Source organism: Tursiops truncatus, chromosome 4 (assembly GCF_011762595.2).
Source record: "Tursiops truncatus isolate mTurTru1 chromosome 4, mTurTru1.mat.Y, whole genome shotgun sequence".
NCBI classification, from domain to species: domain Eukaryota; kingdom Metazoa; phylum Chordata; class Mammalia; order Artiodactyla; family Delphinidae; genus Tursiops; species Tursiops truncatus.
The window spans coordinates 32,544,424-32,568,061 of NC_047037.1; the positions used below are offsets into that span (position 1 = coordinate 32,544,424).

A 23,638-nucleotide genomic window follows, 5' to 3' on the forward strand; every position below is an offset into this window, starting at 1 on the left:
TAATAAGAGATTCTATCTTCTGAGCCAAAAAGGGCATAATTATAGTATCACAATGTACAGTATCAATATTTGGGCAAGGTTTTTGTTGTTGTTGTTTTAAAGCACTATACAGAGTCAGCTTAATTTGTGTGCCTACTGAAAATTTGATCACATATGTTTAAAAAATGGAATGGTGACCATCATTGTTGGAAGATATTTATGGACTTCTGGAAAAAAAAGAAAGTGATGTGTGCAAAAGGCATTATGCATTGTAATTTCTGTGTACTTTGAGCAGTTACTTGAGTTCTGCCAAAAAATAAGATGACTGTGCAGAGTTTTATTTTTGAATTTTATTTATACTTTGGTTCATAGTCAAAAGAATTTGAGAACCTAAAAAGAAGGCAGCTATAGTAAGATCAATAAAATGGTAATGAAAATGAACTTGAGTTTTTTGGCATTGTGATGGTGGAAAAGAAGACAAATAAGCCAACATTAAGGAGACAATTATTTTTACTGTGATTGAACATAAAACAACTCTTAGCTTCTGGGCAAGCAAGGCTGAAGGAAACAAAGTTTGATACATCTCAGTATCAGAAGGGAAGGAAATGTACATGTTTCTTGGGGAGAAAACTTTTTCTGGTTTCACATTCTGGGACAGATGTCATTAGCTTTATCATACACTTGGGACATTGATTAAGATAATGAACAGATATACTTTTTAGTTTCATTGAAAATAAAAAAGCCAGAGACCTTTGAAAAAAATTGACCACACAGTAATGAGGGACTAAAGATGTCCTTTTGAAGGGTTAAAGTCATGTGATTTAAGAATGTTACCTTCCATTGACCTGATTCACTGATTCATTCCAAGAATAGAAGTCATTTGCAGAGGAATGGATAGATAACTGACCCTTTAGACTATATTTTCTAAAAAAAAAAACACACACACACATTTTGTTTCCTCTGAGTAACAAAGCAAGAACTGGGTAATGATCAATTGGGAATGTCCTTTTTGACAATGTTTGGAGTACTTGATTTATTATGCTGACCCTAGCGGGAAGAACCAGAGTGTTTAATACTAGTATGTAATGTTAACCTAGTACTTACGTACTTAGCTAGTATTCTTACCTTGATTAAAGGTCTGTACCACATCAGCACAGAAGTGGGTGGCAGGGATATAGACAAAGCCAGGATTTTCTCAAGAAGCAGTTTTATATCCACAGTAGCCCAAAGGTGCTTTGGCTGAAAAATGTTCAGAGCAAGCAGTTGCAGCATTTTCTTAGGCAGCTTTAAGCTATAGGATTTTCCAGCATCCAACTAGGATGAATTAGTAGCCCCAGGATACACTTAGGTGGTGGAATGGGATGACTTATACTGAATTAGGGTTATTTGTTACTGTACGTTCAGTGATTAGGGAATGTCTTCTAAAGGCAAGTTATGGTTTGATCCTGGTTAATTGTTCTTCCTCATCATAAAGTGATACCAGGACTCCTGGTTTTTAATGAGCAAAACACATTATCAATGTGTAGAAAGTGTATGGTTCTTTCTACTCACTGTAGCAATTTATTTCATTTTTAAGGGGACTAGGGCCTATAACACATTTCTTTTGACCCCTGATGTCTAGACTGTTCATGGCTCTGTGTATGCATACGTTCTCATTCATTAAGTGCCCATTTTGCACTTGGAACACTGCTAGGCATGAGGGTTAAAAATGAAATAATGGGCTTACCTGGTGGCGCAGTGGTTGGGAGTCCGCCTGCCGATGCAGGGGACACAGGTTTGTGCCCCGGTCCGGGAAGATCCCACATGCCGCGGAGCAGCTCGTCCCGTGACCCATGGCCATTGAGCCTGAGCGTCCGGAGCCTGTGCTCCGCAACGGGAGAGGCCACAACAGTGAGAGGCGCGCGCGTACTGCAAAAAAAATTAAAAAAGAAATAATGATCTTCAGTGATCATATTATAGAATTTATCAAGCAAACTCAATACACTCAGCAAGAAATGACACCTAGTTTCTGATTTTACCTTTTTTAAAAAACTAGTTTTGGTATGTAATTCATCATGTTTACTTCCTGTTTTAACATTCCGTGATTAAGAGTTTTAAAGTGTTGAAATATTTTAAAGCATCTTGAAATTCTTTCTTTTCATTCCTTTTTCCACTGGAATTTTTTAGAATAATTTTTATTATAAGTTAAAATAGCTGTATAAATAAAAGATAGCTGTTGATCTATTTAAATTTCATCAGACATGCTTTATAAAAAGTACTCAAGCTATTTCTGCTTGTAGTTTGACTCTCCATTGGCCCAAGGGTGCCTGATGATGGGCACTTTGCTGAATGCCTCATGGCTCTCACTCTGCAGGCACGCTCGGCAAGACTGAGAACTGGACCAGTTCTTGCCTCAAGTCCCTGCAGAACCTGCCTTTCCTCTATAGCACCTGCTTCTGCCTCATCTGCTCTTCTTATGGATCCCATATCTTCCTCTTTATCTTCCTTTCCTTTATAAACTGGGCAGAATGAAGAGCAGCCATTTATTCTTTGAAATATTTTCATGCAGCTTGTTACTTCTCCCGGAGGGCTTTTAATCCTCTGGTGATAGAATAAGTGATTTGATCTCATCCAGCAAACTTCCTGTGTTTGGGTCAGATTCCTTTAACTTTGCTCAGTGAATTTCAGTCATGAGGAAAGGTGCAGAGAAATAATTTTGGGAGGGTTAAAGAGATTGGGCAGCTCTTCATATTACTCCTGAAATCATGGTAGGCAGTTAAACCTGAGTGCACACCTGCTGTAGTCATTTTTTCCCACTTTTATTGAGAAATAATTGACATACCTCAGTGTATAAGTTTAAAACATACAGCATGATGATTTGATTTACATATATTGTGAAATGATTACCATAGTAGGTTCAGCTAACATCCATGTTCTCATATAGATACAATAAAAGGGAAAGAAAGAAGAAAGAAAATTTTCTCCTTGTGATGAGAGCTCTTAGGATTTACTCTCTTACCCACTGTCCTGTATATCACACAGCAGTGTTAGCTATAGTTGTCAGGTTGTACAGTACATCCCTAGTACTTATTTATAATTGGAAGTTTGTACCTTTGACTGCCTTCCTCCAGTTCCCCCTCCCTCCATCCTCCTGCTGTAGTCATTTTAGTATGTGTGGGTCTCGGTGTGAAAAGAGACTCTGTCTTGCTGCCCTGGGAGGGAATGTCCAGTGATCCAGTGGAAAACATAAGGTTTTTAGAATCAGATGAAGATTTGAATTTTTTCCACTATGTGCTGGCTGTTTGTCCTTGGCAAATTACCTCACCCCTTACCACCTTCATGGATTCCCTCGCCTGTAAAGTGGGACTAATCATCACTGCCACTCTTGGGCTGTAAGGCAAGCAGAAGCCTTACAGAGAAGTTGCCGCATACAGGTTTACTGACCTCTGAGTCCTCATTTTCCCGGCTCCTCAGGGTCAGTGCTTTCCCTGTTAGTAACTCCTGCACAGCAGGAGGGGTGCCCCACAGCTTTCACTTCTGCACTGTTAGGCCAGAATCGTGTGACTGTGGTTTTAAAAGAGATACATACTCAATTGAGACAATTTAGGAAATACAGAAAAGCAAGGTAGAAATGATCTAAAGTCTCGCAACTCAAAAACAACAACTCTTGGCATACTTCTGTGCAGAGTTGTATTTGCCCCCATACTTGTAATTATCCTGCAAGCATATGTGAATTTTGTATCTTGCTTTCCTATAAGTAAGCTTTTACTCATATTCTTGTAACATCCCTTTGTGACTATTTAATTGTTATATACCATCCTATTATTTGGCTGTACTTCCTTACTTTTGGACAGTCTTGTTGTTTGCAGCTTTTACTATTAAGACTGCATTAACTATCCTTGTTCATATAGTTTTCATATGTTTAATAATATTTCCTTATTAATATCCTTAGAGGCAGAATTTTCCAAGTTAAGGAGGAGGAATGTTTTTCAGCTTGTTGTTTGGTGTTACTTACCAAATATTTATTAAATGCTTATTTCTGTGGCACAGAATACAAAGCATTGGGTGTAAAAAAGGAGTTCACTTTAGTTTTTGCCATCTAGGAATTTTCAGCTTAGTGGGGGAAATGAGGTAATTATGTAAAAAGTTACATAGCCTTGGGAAAAATTAACAGTTATTTCCAGGTACCAATGGAAGAGGTGTCATTAGGCAATAGGATGAAAGTATGTGTGCCATGGAGATTTTAAAAGGAACAAGATTTTTTTTTACTGCATGCTTGGCCTTATTTGTATATCACCGCAACATTGTATGGCTGGTGGGATCCCCATGTTAGAGGTATGGAAACTAAGGCCAAGAGAGATGGTCACACAGACAGTAAATGGTAAATTTAGGATTTAGAAATCCCATGTGACCTGCTAAGAACTTCTTGGCTTTTTGTGACAGTTTCAAGCTCTTGATTATCATATTCTTTTCTGCAGACTTGCGTTGGGGCCCCCTTTTTTTTTTTCTTTTTTAAGCGTGATAATGAACCAAATCAGCTGTTATCATATGCTCATGGTCAACTCATTTTTTAGGTCCCTTTGATTACCCTTTAGAGTAGAGATTTAGTGTGGCTAGAGTGTGTCTTAAGAGAATGTAGTCCACAGGAAACAACTTCTGAGTTTATAATTTTTCCCTATCAAGAAAGTGGGTATGTGGAAAACATTAAAGTCCAGTCTAAAAGAGCATTTATAATTTTACATTTTTAATGGTTATATGTTTTTAAGTAAGTTTGAGATTTTCTTGTTTTGTTTTAGGTTATCTTTATTTTATTACTTTTTGTTAAAAATAACCCCCTGAAGTTTCAGATTTCACTTGTGTTTCTCCTGATTTTTTATTATTTTATAGAAATCTTCTTCCTATTACCCATGTCTGTATAGAAGAAGGAGAAAAGCCCATGGTGATATTGCCTTACATGAATTGGGGGAATCTTAAATTGTTTTTACGGCAGTGCAAATTAGTAGAGGCCAATAATCCACAGGTGAGAAATATTTGCCCACATACCAATTATTTACCAGTAGCTTCTAATATCTTTGAAGGTAGATGTTAACATTCTTGTATATAAACTGTTTAGAAGTCTGTAAAAAGAAACTCAAGGTTGAACCAGAAGATATTGCTAACCTATTGATTTAGAGAGAGATGGTTTGTGATTCCTGTCTTGAGGCTTACACTCTGCTGATGCTGAAGGTTTTCCATGTATAACCATTGTGTATTATTCATAATCACCTCAAACCCTCTGTGACACCATCTCAGTCATTTTCCTTATAACTCTTTGAAGGTACTTGTACCAGATCTCCCTTCTAGGAATGGATATAGACCTTACAGAGCCATTTGGTCCATGTTGTACAAAAAAAAAAAACAAAAAAAAAGCTGGTGGTAGCTGGAGGTGTAGATTGTCGGTGATAATTTGGTAGCCAGGGTTTCCAGCAAGTGGTTGGCAGCCATAGCCCACCAGCATCACCTGGAGAAGAATTTCATTCCTCAACCTACAGTCCTGGCACATTAGCTCTAGAGGAGCACATCAGAGAGAGCTGTAAACTAGCATTAGTTTGAAAATGGTCTCCGGGGGATAACCTCCTAATAAAAGCTTAATATTGTAAAAGAAAAGAACAAGTTATTGAATAATAAACATTTGAAATATTACCCTTAGAATTCAGCATTCATTGAACAGATGTTTATTTAGCTGCTACTGTATATGCTGGATGTTGGGGAGATACACCTAACAGATGAGAGTGAAGTAAATGGTAAATTACAGTACAGAATGATAAGGACTGTAGTAGGTATAAGTATAGGAAGCTATGGGAACATGTTCTTGGTCAAGAAGTAGCTTTTTAAAACTTAGTGTGTAGGTGTATTTTGGGATGGAGTAAGATTGTGGAATAAAATAACTACCATCAAAGTTTTTGTGCTAACTGCAGACATTGTCATTTTCTGTTACCACAGGCAATTTCTCAACAAGACCTGGTCCACATGGCTATTCAGATTGCCTGTGGAATGAGCTATCTGGCCAGAAGGGAAGTCATCCACAAAGACCTGGCTGCTAGGAACTGTGTGTAGGTGCCATGAGCTTGTCACTGTCATTTGATATTTAGTGTTCCCTGAATTTGGGTTCTCTCCAGGAGTCACAGTGGGAACTGTGTTGTATTTATGAGTGATTGTGGTCCATATTTTTTCAGTATTCAATTGTATTTGATGTTCATATCTACTTTTCAGCATTGATGACACACTTCAAGTTAAGATCACAGACAATGCCCTCTCCAGAGACTTGTTCCCTATGGACTATCATTGTCTGGGAGACAACGAAAACAGGCCGGTTCGGTGGATGGCTCTTGAAAGTCTGGTTAATAACGAATTCTCCAGTGCTAGTGATGTGGTAAGTACTGGGACCCCCAGATATCAGCAGAATGGAGGAGGCTCCAAATGCTTTGAAAACGTTTTTCAATTTTTTTAATATGATAACTGTTCCCCGAAGTTTTTTATTCAGAAAGCAAGTATAGTTAGCTTTCTAACTGTCAGCTAGTTTGTGGAGATAAGCTGTGACCCAAACCATGGCCCATCACTGTGTGTAATGAGATAGGTAGACACTATCCCAGTTTTAAAGGTGATGATATTGAAGTTAGGTTTTTTTTTTTTTTTTTTTTTTTGCAGTACACGGGCCTCTCACTGTTGTGGCCTCTCCTATTGCGGAGCACAGGCTCCGGATGCGCAGGCTCAGCGGCCATGGGTCACGGGCCCAGCCGCTCCGCGGCATGTGGGATCTTCCCGGACCGGGGCACGAACCCGTGTCCCCTGCATAGGCAGGCAGACTCTCAACCACTGCGCTGCCAGGGAAGCCCTGAAGTTAGGTTTTTTAAGTCTCAGAATGACCAGGTGGCTGTCAGATAGTAAAGATTTATTGTTTTCTTTTTTTCAAATGACCTCTTCCAAGTTTTATGGCCTGTGTAACTTACAGTTCCCCAGATGTCACTCTCTTCCTTTTTGTCAGTTTCTGGGTGGTTCTGTCTATTCAAGCAGATCATATAGTGGGATCCTTTCAACTTAGTGATGTATAGTTTCAGAAGCCACAGTTACTCGTGTGTATTTTGTAGGCATTTTAATTGTTTTTAATTTCTGCCACTTTTTAGTTTGATTTGGAAAATTAATTTATTTCCCTATCTCTTGCTTAATGCACTTTATTATTATAGCTGAATATTTAGAGATTAGGTAAAACTTCTGCTTATAAGGTCCCCCTGTATCACTCAATATCTGTTAGTGTTACATGTAAAATTTTAGAGTAATTTGCTTCAAAGTTTCAGCTATAAAAATTGGGCTTACCATATCATTATATCTTGTGTCTCAGTGATATATTTTATTTATAATATAGGGTTTCCCTTTTACTAACTTTGTGTGGGTTAAGGACTACTCTTTTAATACCAATTTCCCTCAGTGTATTAGTGTCCTGTGGCTGCTGTAACAGATTGCAGCAACCTTGGTGGTAAAACAGCAGAGGCTCATTCTCTCACAGTTGAATTCTGGAAGCCACATGTTTGAAATCAGGGTGTAGGCAGGGCCGTGCTCCCTCCAGAGACCTTAAGGGAGAAACCATCCTTGCCTCTCCCAGCTTCTGGTGGCTCTTGGCACTCCTTGGCTTGTGGCTGCATCTCTCTGCTCCATGTTCATACCACCTTATCCTCCATGTGTCTGTCTCTCGAAACTCCCTCTACCTCTCTCTTACAGTGATACATATGATTGCATTTAGGATTTATCTCATAATCCAGGATATGTTTCTACTCTCAAGGTCCTTAACTTAATCACATCTTTTGTCATATAAGGTAATATCTATAGGTTTCGGGGATTAGAATGTAGACATATCTTTGGGGCCACCATTCAATCCACTATACTCAGTAATTGAAATTACCTAAGATTTCCTTATTGAAAAACTAATCTTCCAATTTAAAATCCTTGAAATGATTTGTTAAGGGAGGAACCCTCTCTTGTTATTATAGTCTTTTTTTTTGCGGTACGCGGGCCTCTTACTGTTGTGGGCTCTCCCGTTGTGGAGCAACAGGCTCCGGACGTGCAGGCTTAGTGGCCATGGCCCACGGGCGCAGCCGCTCTGCGGCATGTGGGATCCTCCCGGACTGGGGCACGAACCCGTGTCCCCTGCATCAGCAGGCGGACTCTCAACCACTGCGCCACCAGGGAAGCCCTATAGTCTTTTAATTTATTTTTTTTTTTCTTTTTCAGGAGCTAGGTTAGCTATTTGATATATTGTGCCTTTCTGCATACCACGTGTTTTGATGAAATGTGCTCACTTGATGTGAATGAGCAAGTTACATATATAGTTTTTAACCTTTTTTCATGTAAGTGAAGGTCTTTCATTATGCATATCTTCAAAATACTTTGTTTTAACTTAATTTAAAATCAACTACTCTCTGAAAAGAAAAAAGAAAAGCTTATCTGCCGCTTGTGAGATGGGCAGAATAGATATGAGTGATGATGCGAAGGATGTTTTCTGCTTCATGGAGCAGCTGCAAAAGTTAATAGTGGATGGAAACTTGTTGCCACAGTCTTTCCCAGCCAGAGTCATGGGGCCTTTTGGAGAATGGGTGGAGGTGGGAGGAATAAATCCTGATTCTTAGACACAGAGCCCTGAGGGTTCAGCTTGTATAGCAGTGGGAAACTAGGCCTAGTCTGTTCTTCCAGAGCTGTGATAATAAAATAAAATTTCTCTAACATTAATGTCAAGAAGTTAAAATTCCAAGTAAAGCAATACAAATACGCCAAGCAACTTACATAGTTCTCATAGTTATTTAAAGAGAACCTGGACTTCTTTTGGGGGGAAGGAGGGGTTGCTTTTTTTGTTTTTGATGTTTATTTTTCTCAAATGATGTTTAAAAAAAAGGAAAACAGAGCTTGATTTAGGCTAGCAAACAGCTGCTGTATTGAATGACAGTAAGGACCAGTTATACTCAGATGCTTGTTTTTCAGGTTGCCAAATCTTTATTCAGAAGTTCTGAATTGTAGGTGGGATTCTTTACCAGTTTCTACATTAAGCAAAGCCATTTTCATGAGGAAAAAAATTGAGTTTAACTTTGGTTTTAGAACATAGTTCAAAAACATAATATCAGTTGAATTAGAGCTACATGGTTTTCAAATCCACCCCTTTAGTAGAAAAGCCTGCATCTGAACATTTTTGAATGCAGAAAAGTAGAAGAAATTTTCCTCACATCTTCTTTGAAAATATCATTCCATATTTGATTTAAAAGATTAATTCACTCATCTCTTTGGGATGTTAATATTCTTTTTAATGGTTGATTTTAAAATTTTATGGTTTTATTACTCATTGAAATATAGCACAGTTGCCTTAACAGAAATGAGGTGGCAGTTGTGGTGAACCCAAAACTAGTCTAATGGGCAGGAAATAGAAGATGTTTCTTAGATGGCAGTCTATAATACAAAGATGCCATGTAAATTCAAGGAGATTGGGAATTGTTTGATTATTCTCTTAGAAAAAGGAATATTGATAAGTAATATTTCAGAGGGGTATGCAAGATGGCCAGTAGTACTGTTAGCTTGCACAGTGGAAGCCCCCAAAATATGCATGCTTAACCTAATGTATTTGCTTATTTCTATATAAGTATTCCATTGTATATTTAAGCAGTAATAGGAAATTTTTTTTAGGAATTATTTTTTATAACACTTATGATCACATATTTCACAGGAACTCCAGAGTGAAAATTAGATGATACACTTCAACTAATGAGACTATAGTTAATAATACATTTCTAAGCAATGTGATCTGCATCTCTTCAGCTGGGTACACTGTGCTGTATTAGCTGGTAAATTCCATATAGAGGATATATGGCTTGGTTAAGCAAATATTTCAAAATCATACTTAGAATTAGTTATTCTTACAATTATGATATTTTACAAATTTTGCAACAGTTCACATATTTTGTGTAAGAACTTGCCTTAACAGGAGAATTACTTTAAAATCATCACCACTTTTAGCATGTCTCGGCATAAACTTACTTGAAGTGTCTGTGTGACCCAAGTTCTTCTGAGCTGTACTTAGAATGTGATGGTGAGAATACCCACATTGATTTACGTTTAACATGGTCAACTCCTAAAATGTTCAGATTTTTCTTCTTTAGATTCTTATAAATTCATTTCCTTTAAAATGTATTTTTCCCCTAAATATCTTTTGCCTTGGATAATTGAGATTGAAAGGAATGGGAATACTGTTCTGTTTCCTATGACTGTGATGGGGCTATTTAGTGTAAAAATCCTGCCTTTCTGTTTTGTGGGATTGAGTATTTTTTGAATTCTTGTGTTGAAGCACACGTTAAATTGCTTTTTAACATTTGTATTGAATTGTGTATACATAATCGTTATGCTGTGCTTCTACTTTTCCTTTATGGATTAAATTGGGGTTTTAAAAAGTTACATTTAATATTGTACTTTCGGGCTATAAAACTTCATTCAGAGTCAAATGCAAAATAAGTAATGTAACCCCATTCCCCCCAGAATATCTACACATGTAAAATACATATTTTAGCTATTAATGTAGCATCTAACAAATGATATTACTGCCTTGGAGGGAAATTTTCTCTGCCCTTAAAAGACCCTTAACATTTTTGCATTCCTTTATAGTTAAAAATTCTCCCTGATTTATTTGGAAATACATTAATGTTTTCTGTCTTAAAAATAATACATTGCATTTCTGGGTTGTGTTTTAACAGTTTTTACTGGAAGGATTCAATATTTTACTATGTCAAGATTGTTATAATGTTAATATCAGCTTTTAACTGTTGAACTTAGGAAATATGCACAACCAGATTTGACTAGTTATAAATCTCTAATATTATTCTAAGATATGACATCATCATAGCCATTATTAAGAATTTCTGGATATTGTTTTTACTCTGCTTTCATCAGATGTGGTACTGCCATAGATCTTTTTTGGTGACTTCCTTTTCCTTTATTTGAAAATAGATTTCTTGATTTATGTCTTCTTTGAATTATTTAGCTAGTTATAGTAGCTAACATAATTCTGTAAGAGGCTACCTTCTATTAAGAGACTGAATGCAATCAGGAATACACAATTAAGAGTTTTTTCTTGGTGGTTTTCTTGCCTTTATGGTATTACATTGTGTTTACAAAGCATTTTCTTGGGACAAAAACAAGTCAAGGAAATGATTTCCATGTTAGTCTTATCAGTGTGGTTTATGGCAATGAGGAGATCCTTTAAGGCATTCAAACAGTTTTTAGGGTGCGTGGCATATGAAAGTGTGTTCCTTGACATTTCTTTTGTGAACATTAGAGATTATCTCCAGAAGAAGGAGAGAAATCCGTAGTTATGCAGATACTCTGTTTGCTGCAGAGTGCTTCTTATTGCTCCTCTTTGCCCAGTGCCATGGAAAGTCACTGCCACAACCCTGAAAAGACTTGTGCAGGAGAAACTCACATTCATAATATGCCCATGAAGAGTGGTCTTCTGAACTACTGTGGTATCAGAGAGAGCTATAGTTTTCAGAGAATGCTTATTACTTTTAAAAGAATAGAAAACTTTCTATTTTATTCCATTTCTTCATTATTAATTTTAGAATAATACTTAGAGTCCCATTATTTAATTTGTTTCCATTATGGTTGCACATTTTACACATCAACAATCTTAGACTTACTATTTAAATATTCATGTTAAGATGAATTGATTAAAAGACATTAGAAAAAAGCTGGAGAGGTGAAAAAATCATTCAGACATTACTTTAGGAAATAAAGATTTAAAGTTTAATTTTATTAACATTAAGAAAATATTGTTTAGTTTTATGAAATAGTCCTAATATTTCCTGGGAATGCGGAATAAATGGATTTACTTTAGGAACAGTTAATATATTTTCAGAGTGAACAGTTCCTGTCTTGTGATCAAGTAGTTGCACTCAATTTATTTTCTGTATTTGGCTCTCCTTGAGAATAGATATTTTCCTTAAGAGATCTTGTGAACATACCCTTCCTTTCCTTTCCTGCCTTGTCCTTATCATTCTATTTAATATCCCCTTCAAATAGCCCCAGTGTTCTGATAGAGCAATGTCTAAGCATCTGATACAGTGGAGGAAAGTACCATATATAGCAGATATGTGTGATGGCTTGGTAGGCATCCAGTATTAGATCCTAGGACAGATTTGGTCTCTTTTCAGTCACGTAGGACACTCTGTGCCTAAAGTTTGCAGATTTTTGAAGTTGAGTTAGCAGGCATGTACTAAATTCGATACCTGATGCAGTCAAAATGCACTTTCTATATAGTCATTGTACACTTGGGTACATTTGTTTAGCTGGAATAGAAAAGTATTAGCCACAGTGATAAGTATAAAGGATTATTAAGATTTTTAGGTGATAGTTTACACTGAAGAATTGTTAAAAAGAACCCTTTAAAGGTCACTTGTGTGAATTTATTAATTGGATCCTGGCCCCTGGCCCTTGACTCCACTCAGTGTGCCAGGGGCTTGGCCCACCACTGTGCATCCAGTAAAGCTTTTTTAAAGTAGCATAATTCTATAGATACATATTTCCACTGTGGTTATTGGAAAGGCCTGGAAAATACGTGTCTGAAAAATGAAAATTCGTAGAATAGTATAGCTTCAAAAATTGGATATTCAGAAAGGGGTATATACTAATAAAGCCTGTACCTCGAGTACGGCATAGTGTTAGTTTTGGAAACTTGTGAAAATTGTTTAGTTAATGTTAATGAAAGTCGATTAAACTCAAGCTTCCACTGCTTGGAATGTTACTCTATGATATTTTGATCTTCAGAGTGAACTCTTAGTTAAAGGAATTGGTAAAGAGAAATCCAAACTCCTTCGCCTTGGTTTTCAGAACTTCTGTTCCTTATCTTCATGTTTCAGTTTTATATTTTCTACTGTACGTTTCTTTATATTCTGCATTTAAGCCAATCCGAAATTCCTGCTGAGTCCAAACTCGCCAGGTGCTTCTGTGCCATTTAATTTGATCATCTTTGGATCCCAGAGAATTGTATCTACTTAATGACACCCATAAAGAATTCTTTATCTACCTAATAATGGCACCTATCACACGCTGCCTTATATTTTCTGGCACAAGTCATTTTTCCCAGAACAGGCAGTGGGGAACTCTGACTTAATTATTTTCCTTTAGAAGGTTTTCCATATTTACAGAATTAAAGTTGTGTGTGTGTGTGTGTGTGTGTGTGCACGTAGCAGTGTTAATCTTATCCTTAGAGAGCTGTGTACGTGACTGTGTAAAAGAATCTTGGAGGGCCTCACACTGTCCTCTTCTACCCTCTGTTTCCATGTTGAATCCTCATTTTTCTCCTTGTCTCACTCCTACAGACTTCAATTCAGAGATCCCATGTGTTCTTTTGACTACAGTTGTTATTTATGAGTAAATGATTTATTAATTGACATTTGTGGCCTAAGGTCTCCCTCTTAAGTATTAGATATATTGCATAGATACCTACTCTGCTTTTGTGCCCAGGGCCCATGTTTCTGAAAATGTAAGTGCAATCTTTGCACTGTAAAGATGCAACACAATTGAGGACAACAGGTAGACTGTCTGGTTTGAGGGGAAAACATGATTGATTTGCTATGGGGCATGTTAAGTTCAGGATACTGATGGGTGGAATGTAGGTCTGGAATTCTGGACAGACATAGAAGCAGGATATTAGAAATTGTACATCAGCTTCGTAAAAGTGTGTGATAGAATAAACAAGAGAGTTTGTTGAGCTCAGAGGTGGCGAATATAAAGAGAGAAGAAAGCCAAGAGAAAATGTAGGGAATATTTACTTTAGTTAGTGAGAAAGGAAAGATGAACAATGAATCAAACAGAAAGGTAAGAAGAGAATCCAGAGAATGCTGTGTCTTAGAAACCAAGGAAGGAAATAGTTTCAAGGAGAGTCTAGTCTCTAAACATATCTGCAGTAGTCAGAAAGGATGAGGAAATCTTTGAGGGCTTTTGAACAGGCAGGTTTAGTAAATCATTAAAGATGGATATGGTTGTTAAGGGCTCTGTGGGAGGTGAGAAAGTGGAGACAATAAATAGATTACACTTTGAAGAAGTTTAGCTATGAAAAGGAGTAGAAGGATTGTAGCTTGATGGGTTGGCAGGATCAAGAGAGGTTTTATTGTGTTAATGTTGTGTTTTATTTTACTGGGTTTGTTTGGTGTGGCTTTTAGGCAGGGAAGCAATGGGGAGAAAGAGATGGACTTGTGATTATTGGAGGGGAGGTCCAAGAGATGATAGGTGAACGGGCTCAGAAGCCCATGTAAAGGTATAGTTTGGCATAGGAGGAGGTATACCTCTTGTCTGAGATGGGAATAAAGCAAGAGATGGGAGAGAGAAGGTACAGAAAATTCTTGAAGAAGGATCTCTCATTGACCTATGGGACAACTTCAGTTGCTGAATATAGTTGTAATCGGGGTCCACAAAAGCATGCATTGGAGATGCAGGGCAGTGGGGGACTAAAAGAATAATGAAGAAATAACTGAAATGTTTCCAAATTTGATTAAAACTATAAATCCACAGATCTAAGAGCTCAACAAACCCCAAACAAAATAAGCACGAAGAAACTAATGCGTTACACATTATAATCAAATTGCGCAAAACTAGCGATAAAGAGAAAATCTTAAAAGCAGCCATAAAAAAAAGAATGTTAATATACAGAGGAACCAGGAAAATTTCTCACTGGAAGCCATGCAAGGGAGAAGACAGTGAAGCAACATCTTTAAACATCTTGAACATCTACTGTAAGAAAAAACTTATGTAGAATTTTATATCCAGATAAAATATCTTTCAAAAACTGAAGGGGAAATAAAGACTTTTCCAGAAATAGAAAAGCTGAAAGAATTCATAACTAGCAGATGCGCACTATAAGAAATGTTAAAGGAAGTCCTTTAGGAACCAGCCAGATGGAAATACGGGTCTGACGAAGGAACGGAGAATACCAGAAATGGTAACTGCATGGGTAAATGTATACAGGTTTTTTTTCTCATTACTTAAATCGTTTAAAAAGATAATTGAACATATTTTTATGTGCCTTGTGTAGTAATTGGTAAAATAGACAGCAAATCAGTAAGGATATAGATTTCAATGACAGTACCAACCAACTTGATCTAGTTAACAGTTATAGAACACACCATTCAACAACAGCAGAATGCATATCTGCAGGTTCACATGGAATATTTACTAAGGTAGACCACATTCTGGATCATGATCAAGTCAATAAATTTAAAAGGATTTAATTCACACAAAGTAGGGTTTTGTGAACACAGTGGAATTAAATTAGAAATCAAAAATAGGAATCTAGGACTTCCCTGCTGGCATAGTGGTTAAGAATCCGCCTGCCAATGCAGGGGACACAGGTTCAATCTCTGGTCCGGGAAGATCCCACATGCCACGGAGCAACTAAGCCCGTGTGCCACAACTACTGAGCCTGTGCTCTAGAGCCCATGAGCCACAACTACTGAAGCCCGTGCTCTGCAACAAGAGAAGCCACCACAGCGAGAAGTCCGCGCACCGCCATGAAGAGTAGCCCCCACTCACCACAACTAGAGAAAGCCCGCGAGCAGCAGCAAAGACCCAATGCACTCAAAAATAAAAATAAATTAAAACAACAACAACAAAAAGGAATCTAGAAAATCCTCAAATATTTAGAAACTAAATAATACACATTCAAGTAACCCATGTGTCAAGGAAGTAATCAAAAGGGAAATTATAAAGTACTTAGAATTGAATGAAAGTAAAGACACATTTCAAAATTTGGGGGATGCTGCTCAAGGGCGACATGTATACTATTAAACATCAATATTAGAAAAGAAGAAAAGTCTCAAATTAGTGACCTTAGTTTTCACCTTAACAAACTAGAAGAAGAGCAGTTTAACTCCCAAGTAAGTAGGTGAAAGGAAATAATAAAGATTAGATGGAAGTCAGTGAAATATGAAACAGAAAAAAACAGTGGAGAAAAATCAAGTGAAACCAGTGCTTAACTCTGAGAATATCATTAATGATGAATCTTTTGCCAGACTAATCAGGAAAAAAAGAAGTTGCAAATTAACGATATAATGAATGAGAGAGGTGATATCATTAAAGATTCTCACAGGTATTAATAGTAAGAGAATATTATGAACTTTTTCCCAATAAATTTAGACACAGGTGAAATGGACAAATTCTTTGGAAGATAAGAATTTTCAAAGCTCACTCAAGGAGTAGATAATCTGAATAGCCATATAAAAATTGAATTTTTGTGTTTTCTTGGCCTTGCTGCGTGGCTTGTGGGATCTTAGTTCCCCAACCAGGGATTAAAGCCAGGCCCTCAGCAGTGAGAGTGTGGAGTCCTAACCACTGGACTGCCAGGTAATTCCCCCAAAATTTAATATTTAGTTAAAAACCTGCCCCAAAAGAAAATTTTAGGCCTAGATTAAACTCTAGGGCACTGCCGAATGCCTTCAAACATTTAAGGAAGAAATAATAAAAATTCTATACAGTTTCAGAAAGTTGAGGAGAGAATACTTTCTAACTCATTCTGTGAAGTCAACATTACCTTGAAACTGATCTACAGATCATTATCACTCATGATCACAGATGCAAAAATTAAACAGAAGTTTAGAACCCATGAATATATTTAAAAATAATATTATGACCACATAGGCTTTATCCCAAGAATACAAGCTTTTTCAGTCATTTGAAAAGTCAAGCAGTGCAGTTTACTGTATTACATATTAAAAAATAAAAACCATATGATCATCTCAGTAGATGCAGAAAAAGTATTAGAAAAAAATCCAAAATTCATTTCTAGTAAAAATTCCTAGCAGTCTGATAAAGGGCATCTACAAAAACAAAAACAAAACCCTATAGCTGTTATCATACTTAATGCTAAAAGGCTGAATTCTTTTTACCTAATAACAGTAACAAGACAAGGGCACCCACTCTCATCAGTATTGTTTTCAAGGTTCTAGCCAGTGCACTAAGGCAAGAAAAGGAAATAAAAGGTAAGAAAATATTGCATAGGAAAAAGTAACTCTTTATTTGTGGGCAACTTGATCGTCTATGAAGAAAATCCAATGTGATATACAAAATAGCTACTAGAACTAATAAATGAGTTTAGAAAGATTACAGGATATAAGATCAATGTACAAAAGTAAGTTGTATTTCTACATACTAATAAAAATCAGAAATTAAAAGTTTTTTAAAAACATAAAAGCATCATAAAATATGAAATTCTTAGGAATAAATATGACAAAAATTGTGAAAGACCTATATGATGAAAACGCTATGAAACACTGTTGAGAGAAATTAAAGTCCTACATAAGTGGAGTGGTGTACCTTGTTTGTTGGCCAGAAAACTCAATATTGAGATGTTAGTTCTCTCCAAGTTGACCTATAGATTCAACACATTTCCGAAGAAAATCTTTGCAGGCTTTTAATTTTTATTTTTTTGTAGAAGTTGACAGATTGATAAAATTGATATGGAAAGGCAAAGAACCATAGCCAAAACAGCTTTGAAAAAAGAAAGTTATGGGTCTGATTTCAAATTACAGTAATCAAGATAGTTGTGGTATTGGGATTAAGGTAGATAGGTAGATCAGTGGAACAGAATAGAGTATGTAAAATTTGACCCACATATGTATGGACAACTAATTTGCAACAAAAGTGCAAAGGCAAGTCAATGGAGAAAGGATTCTCTTTTAAACAAATGGTCCTGGAGCAACTAGATATCCAGCTACAAAACAAATGAACTTCAATTTATACCTTGCTCCATGTACAAAAATTAACTCAAAATAAGTCACAGACCTAAGTGCATGACCTAAAACTATAAAACTTCTGGAAGACAATAATAGAAGAAAATCTTTGGAGCTTTGCCATAAGCAAAGATTTCTTAGACAAGACACCAACTCAAGATCTGTAAAAGAACAAATTAGACTTTATCAAAATTTGAAGCTTGTACTTTTTGAAATAGTGTTAAGAGAATGAGAAGACAAGTCACACTCAGAGGATATATTTGCAAGTCATATATCTGGTAAAGGACATATTTGCAGAATATATAAAGAACTCTAAAAATTCAGTACAGGTATTCCCCACTTTTCAAAAGTTTGCTTTATGCCACTTCGCTTTTACGAAAGACGTATGTTAGTACCTGTTTTCACAAACCAAGAGAAATCGAAAGAAGATTTTTGGTTTTACAAAAAAAAAGGTGAAAAGCAAAAACAGCATTCAAGTGTTTGTTTTGTAGCAGCCATTATAGAGGCATCTTGCACCCCAGGCAGTGAGAGTGGCCCCACCAAGCTCCTTCCCCAGACACTACACTCAGCATCTCAGTATCAAGCCACCATGGCTTTGAACTGTGCTTGTGAGCATCTGTGATTTATCTCGATTTATATTGTGCATGTGTTAGTAAGATGTGTTCTAAAGTAATTGCTGCCTCACTTTATGGCATTTCTGTTTACAAAAGGTTTCATAGGAATGCTCTACTTTCAGATAGCAGGGTAAATAAAAAAGCTGTAATAAAAAAGCAACCCAATATAAAAATGGGCAAAATATTTCAACAGACACTTCACCAGTGAAGATATATAAATGGAAAATAAGCACATGAAAATATGATTAACATCATTAATCATTAGGAAAACGCAAACTAAAACCACAACAAAATACCATTCCCCACCCATTACTATGGCTAAAATTGAAGACTGAAGTCTTTGCAAGGATATGGAAGAACGGTAGCTCTCTTATACCGCTGATGGTAATGTAATATGGTACATACACTTCGGAAAACAGTTTTGCAGTTTCTTTCTTTCTTTTTTTTTTTAAGTATGAGATATTTTATCCTTAATAAATTTTTTTTAATTTATTTATTTTTGGCTGCGTTGGGTCTTAGTTGTGGCACACAGGATCTTCATTGTGGCCCATGGGCTTCTCTCTAGTTGTGGCACGAGGGCTCTTCACTGCAGCACGTGGGCTCTGAAGTTGTGGTGTGTGGGCTGTCTAGTTGAGGCCTGTGGGCTCAGCAGTTGGGGCATGTGGGCTTATTTCCCCCATGGCCTGTGTTCCCTGACCAGGAATCGAACCTGCATCCCCTGCATTGGAAAGCAGATTCCTAACCACTGGACCACCAGGGACAATTCCCAGTGTGGCAGTTTCTTAAAACGTTAAACATGTACATACCATATCCAGTCATTTTGCTCCTAGGTAAATGAAAGCATATGTCCTTACCAATACTTGGGCATAGATGTTCATAGCAGCCTTATTTTTAGTAGCTAAACCTGGAAATAATTCAATGTCCATCAACAGGTAAGTGGGTAAACTGCTGTATTCATACAGTGAACTACTGTTCAGCAGTGAAAAGGGATGAACTGTCAATATATCATGGATGAATCTCAGAATCGTTATTCTGAGTGAAAGAAGCTAGACAAAATGTACAGTTTTAATAATTCCATTTATGTGAAATTCTAGAAAATGCAAACTAATGTTAGTGGCAGAGAGCAGATTAATGGTTATTTGGAGATAGTGGGGACTGGGAGGAAGGGATTAGAGCTGTAAGAATCTTTGGGAAGTGATGGATATGTGATATGTTCATTATCTTGATTGTGGCAGTTGTTTCAGAGGTGTGTACATATGTGAGAATATATCAAATTGAACAGTTTATTGTATGTTGGCCATACTACAATAAAAATACATAAAAACTGTCTTCTGTCTTTGCTGTCTGACCACCACTGCTAACACATCTAAGACTAGTTCCTAAGTTTGCAGGATCTTAGGACCCAGCTAGGACTCTTAAAAATATTGAGTTCCAGGCCTCAGAATTACTAGGATGGGGCTAAGGAATCTGTAACTTTAACAAACACTCCAGGTGATTTTTCTTATTACTCAAGCTTGGAAAGCACTTGTCCCACATTAAGTTAATTCCACTTTGGTCATCTGAACCTATTTCCATATATGAGAAAGGGATGTTAGGTTTCCAGTGTTAACAGAAAGGCCTAGCCATAAAACACTTGATTATGCTTTTGCTATGGTCAGATGAGATCATTTAGAATTGAACAAAATTTTTTTTCATCATATGTAATATATTGAGGTCAGCCTGAAGTAACAGAATGGAAATCTCTGAATAGTCCCAACATTAGTGAATATTACATCAAAGAGTAAAAAAGAATTATTATATACTTTTTTTTTCTCTTTCCCTTTTTTTATTTCTTTTTTTTAACATCTTTATTGAGGTATAATTGTTTTACAATAGTGTGTTAGTTTCTGCTTTATAACAAAGTGAATCAGTTATACATATACATATGTTCCCATATGTCTTCCCTCTTGCGTCTCCCTCCCTCCCACCTTCCCTATCCCACCCCTCCAGGCTGTCACAAAGCACCGAGCCAATATCCCTGTGCCATGCGGCTGCTTCCCACTGGCTATCTACCTTACTACGTTTGTTAGTGTGTATATGTCCATGACTCTCTCTCGCCCTGTCACAGCTCACCCTTCCCCCTCCCCATAACCTCAAGTCCGTTCTCCAGTAGGTCTGCGTCTTTATTCCTGTCTTACCCCTAGGTTCTTCATGACATTTTCTTTCCTTAAATTCCATATATATGTGTTAGCATACGGTATTTGTCTTTTTCTTTCTGACTTACTTCACTCTGTATGACAGACTCTAGGTCTATCCACCTCATTACAAATAGCTCAATTTCGTTTCTTTTTATGGCTGAGTAATATTCCATTGTATATATGTACCACATCTTCTTTATCCATTCATCCAATGATGGGCACTTAGGTTGTTTCCATCTCCGGGCTATTGTAAATAGAGCTGCAATGAACATTTTGGTACGTGACTCTTTTTGAATTTTGGTTTTCTCAGGGTATATGCCCAGTAGTGGGATTGCTGGGTCATATGGTAGTTCTATTTGTAGTTTTTTAAGGAACCTCCATACTGTTCTCCATAGTGGCTGAACCAATTCACATTCCCACCAGCAGTGCAAGAGTGTTCCCTTTTCTCCACACCCTCTCCAACATTTATTGTTTCTAGATTTTTTGATCATGGCCATTCTGACTGGTGTGAGATGATATCTCATTGTAGTTTTGATTTGCATTTCTCTAATGATTAATGATGTTGAGCATTCTTTCATGTGTTTGTTGGCAGTCTGTATATCTTCTTTGGAGAAATGTCTATTTAGGTCTTCTGCCCATTTTTGGATTGGGTTGTTTGTTTTTTTGTTATTGAGCTGCATGAGCTGCTTGTAAATTTTGGAGATTTAATCCTTTGTCGGTTGCTTCATTTGCAAATATTTTCTCCCATTCTGAGGGTTGTCTTTTGGTCTTGTTTATGGTACCTTTGCTGTGCAAAAGCTTTGAAGTTTCATTAGGTCCCATTTGTTTATTTTTGTTTTTATTTCCATTACTCTAGGAGGTGGGTCAGAAAGGATCTTTCTGTGATTTATGTCATAGAGTGTTCTGCCTATGTTTTCCTCTAAGAGTTTGATAGTTTCTGGCCTTACATTTAGGTCTTTAATCCATTTTGAGCTTATTTTTGTGTATGGTGTTAGGGAGTGATCTAATCTCATACTTTTACATGTACCTGTCCAGTTTTCCCAGCACCACTTATTGAAGAGGCTGTCCTTTCTCCACTGTACATTCCTGCCACCTTTATCAAAGATAAGGTGTCCATATGTGCGTGGGTTTATCTCTGGGCTTTGTATCCTGTTCCATTGATCTATCTTTCTGTTTTTGTGTCAGTACCATACTGTCTTGATTACTGTAGCTTTGTAGTATAGTCTGAAGTCAGGGAGCCTGATTCCTCCAGCTCCTTTTTTCGTTCTCAAGATTGCTTTGGCTATTCGGGGTCTTTTGTGTTTCCATACAAATTGCGAAATTTTTTGTTCTAGTTCTGTGAAAAATGCCAGTGGTAGTTTGATAGGGATTGCATTGAATCTATAGATTGCTTTGGGTAGTAGAGTCATTTTCACAATGTTGATTCTTCCTATCCAAGAACATGGTATATCTCTCCATCTATTTGTATCATCTTTAATTTATTTCATCAGTGTCTTATAATTTTCTGCATACAGGTCTTTTGTCTCCTTAGGTAGGTTTATTCCTAGATATTTTATTCTTTTGGTTGCAGTGGTAAATGGGAGTGTTTTCTTGATTTCACTTTCAGATTTTTCATCATTAGTATATAGGAATGCCAGAGATTTCTGTGCATTAATTTTGTATCCTGCTACTTTACCAAATTCATTGATCAGCTCTAGTAGTTTTCTGGTAGCATCTTTAGGATTCTCTATGTATAGTATCATGTCATCTGCAAACAGTGACAGCTTTACTTCTTCTTTTCCAATTTCGATTCCTTTTATTTCCTTTTCTTCTCTGATTGCTGTGGCTAAAACTTCCAAAACTATGTTGAATAAGAGTGGTGAGAGTGGGCAACCTTGTCTTGTTCCTGATCTTAGTGGAAATGCTTTCAGTTTTTCACCATTGAGGATGATGTTTGCTGTGGGCTTGTCCTATATGGCCTTTATTATGTTGAGGAAAGTTCCCTCTATGCCTACTTTCTGCAGGGTTTTTATCATAAATGGGTGTTGAATTTTGTCAAAAGCTTTCTCTGCATCTATTGAGATGATCATATGGTTTTTCTCCTTCAATTTGTTAATATGTTTATCACATTGATAGATTTGCGTATATTGAAGAATCCTTGCATTCCTGGAGTAAACCCCACTTGATCATGGTGTATGATCCTTTTAATGTGTTCTTGGATTCTGTTTGCTAGTATTTTGTTGAGGATTTTTGCATCTATGTTCATCAGTGATATTGGCCTGTAGTTTTCTTTCTTTGTGCCATCCTTGTCTGGTTTTGGTATCAAGGTGATGGTGGCCTCGTAGAAGGAATTTGGGAGTGTTCCTCCCTCTGCTATATTTTGGAAGAGTTTGAGAAGGATAGGTGTTAGCTCTTCTCTAAATGTTTGATAGAATTCGCCTGTGAAGCCATCTGGTCCTGGGCTTTTGTTTGTTGGAAGATTTTTAATCACAGTTTCAATTTCAGTGCTTGTGATTGGTCTGTTCATATTTTCTATTTCTTCCTGCTTCAGTCTTGGCAGGTTGTGCATTTCTAAGAATTTGTCCGTTTCTTCCAGATTGTCCATTTTATTGGCATAAAGTTGCTTGTAGTAATCTCTCATGATCTTTTGTATTTCTGCAGTGTCAGTTGTTACTTCTCCTTTTTCATTTCTAATTCTGTTGATTTGAGTCTTCTCTCTTTTTTTCTTGATGAGTCTGGCTAGTGGTTTATCTATTTTGTTTATCTTCTCAAAGAACCAGCTTTTAGTTTTATTGATCTTTGCTATTGTTTCCTTCATTTCTTTTTCATTTATTTCTGATCTGATTTTTATGATTTCTTTCCTTCTGCTAACTTTGGGGTTTTTTGTTCTTCTTTCTCTAATTGCTTGAGGTGCAAGGTTAGGTTGTTTATTCGAGATGTTTCCTGCTTCTTAAGGTGGGCTTGTATTGCTATAAACTTCCCCCTTAGAACTGCTTTTGCTGCATCCCATAGGTTTTGGGTCATTGTGTCTCCATTGTCATTTGTTTCTAGGTATTTTTTTATTTCCTCTTTGATTTCTTCAGTGATCACTTCATTATTAAGTAGTGTATTGTTTAGCTTC

At 36.8% G+C, this 23,638-nt stretch overlaps 1 protein-coding gene across 4 annotated transcripts in view; it reads left to right on the forward strand.

Annotated features, from left to right (window-relative positions):
* Window positions 1-23,638, forward strand: part of RYK (receptor like tyrosine kinase) — a 100,150-nt gene that overhangs the window by 67,100 nt on the left and 9,412 nt on the right. For all 4 annotated transcript variants that reach the window (XM_073803803.1, XM_033855371.2, XM_033855372.2 and 1 more), the window contains 3 exons: window positions 4,846-4,978; window positions 5,941-6,050; window positions 6,211-6,370. In XM_073803803.1, coding sequence (XP_073659904.1) covers window positions 4,846-4,978; window positions 5,941-6,050; window positions 6,211-6,370 — 403 coding nt within the window. The remainder of the gene's footprint in view (window positions 1-4,845; window positions 4,979-5,940; window positions 6,051-6,210; window positions 6,371-23,638) is intronic.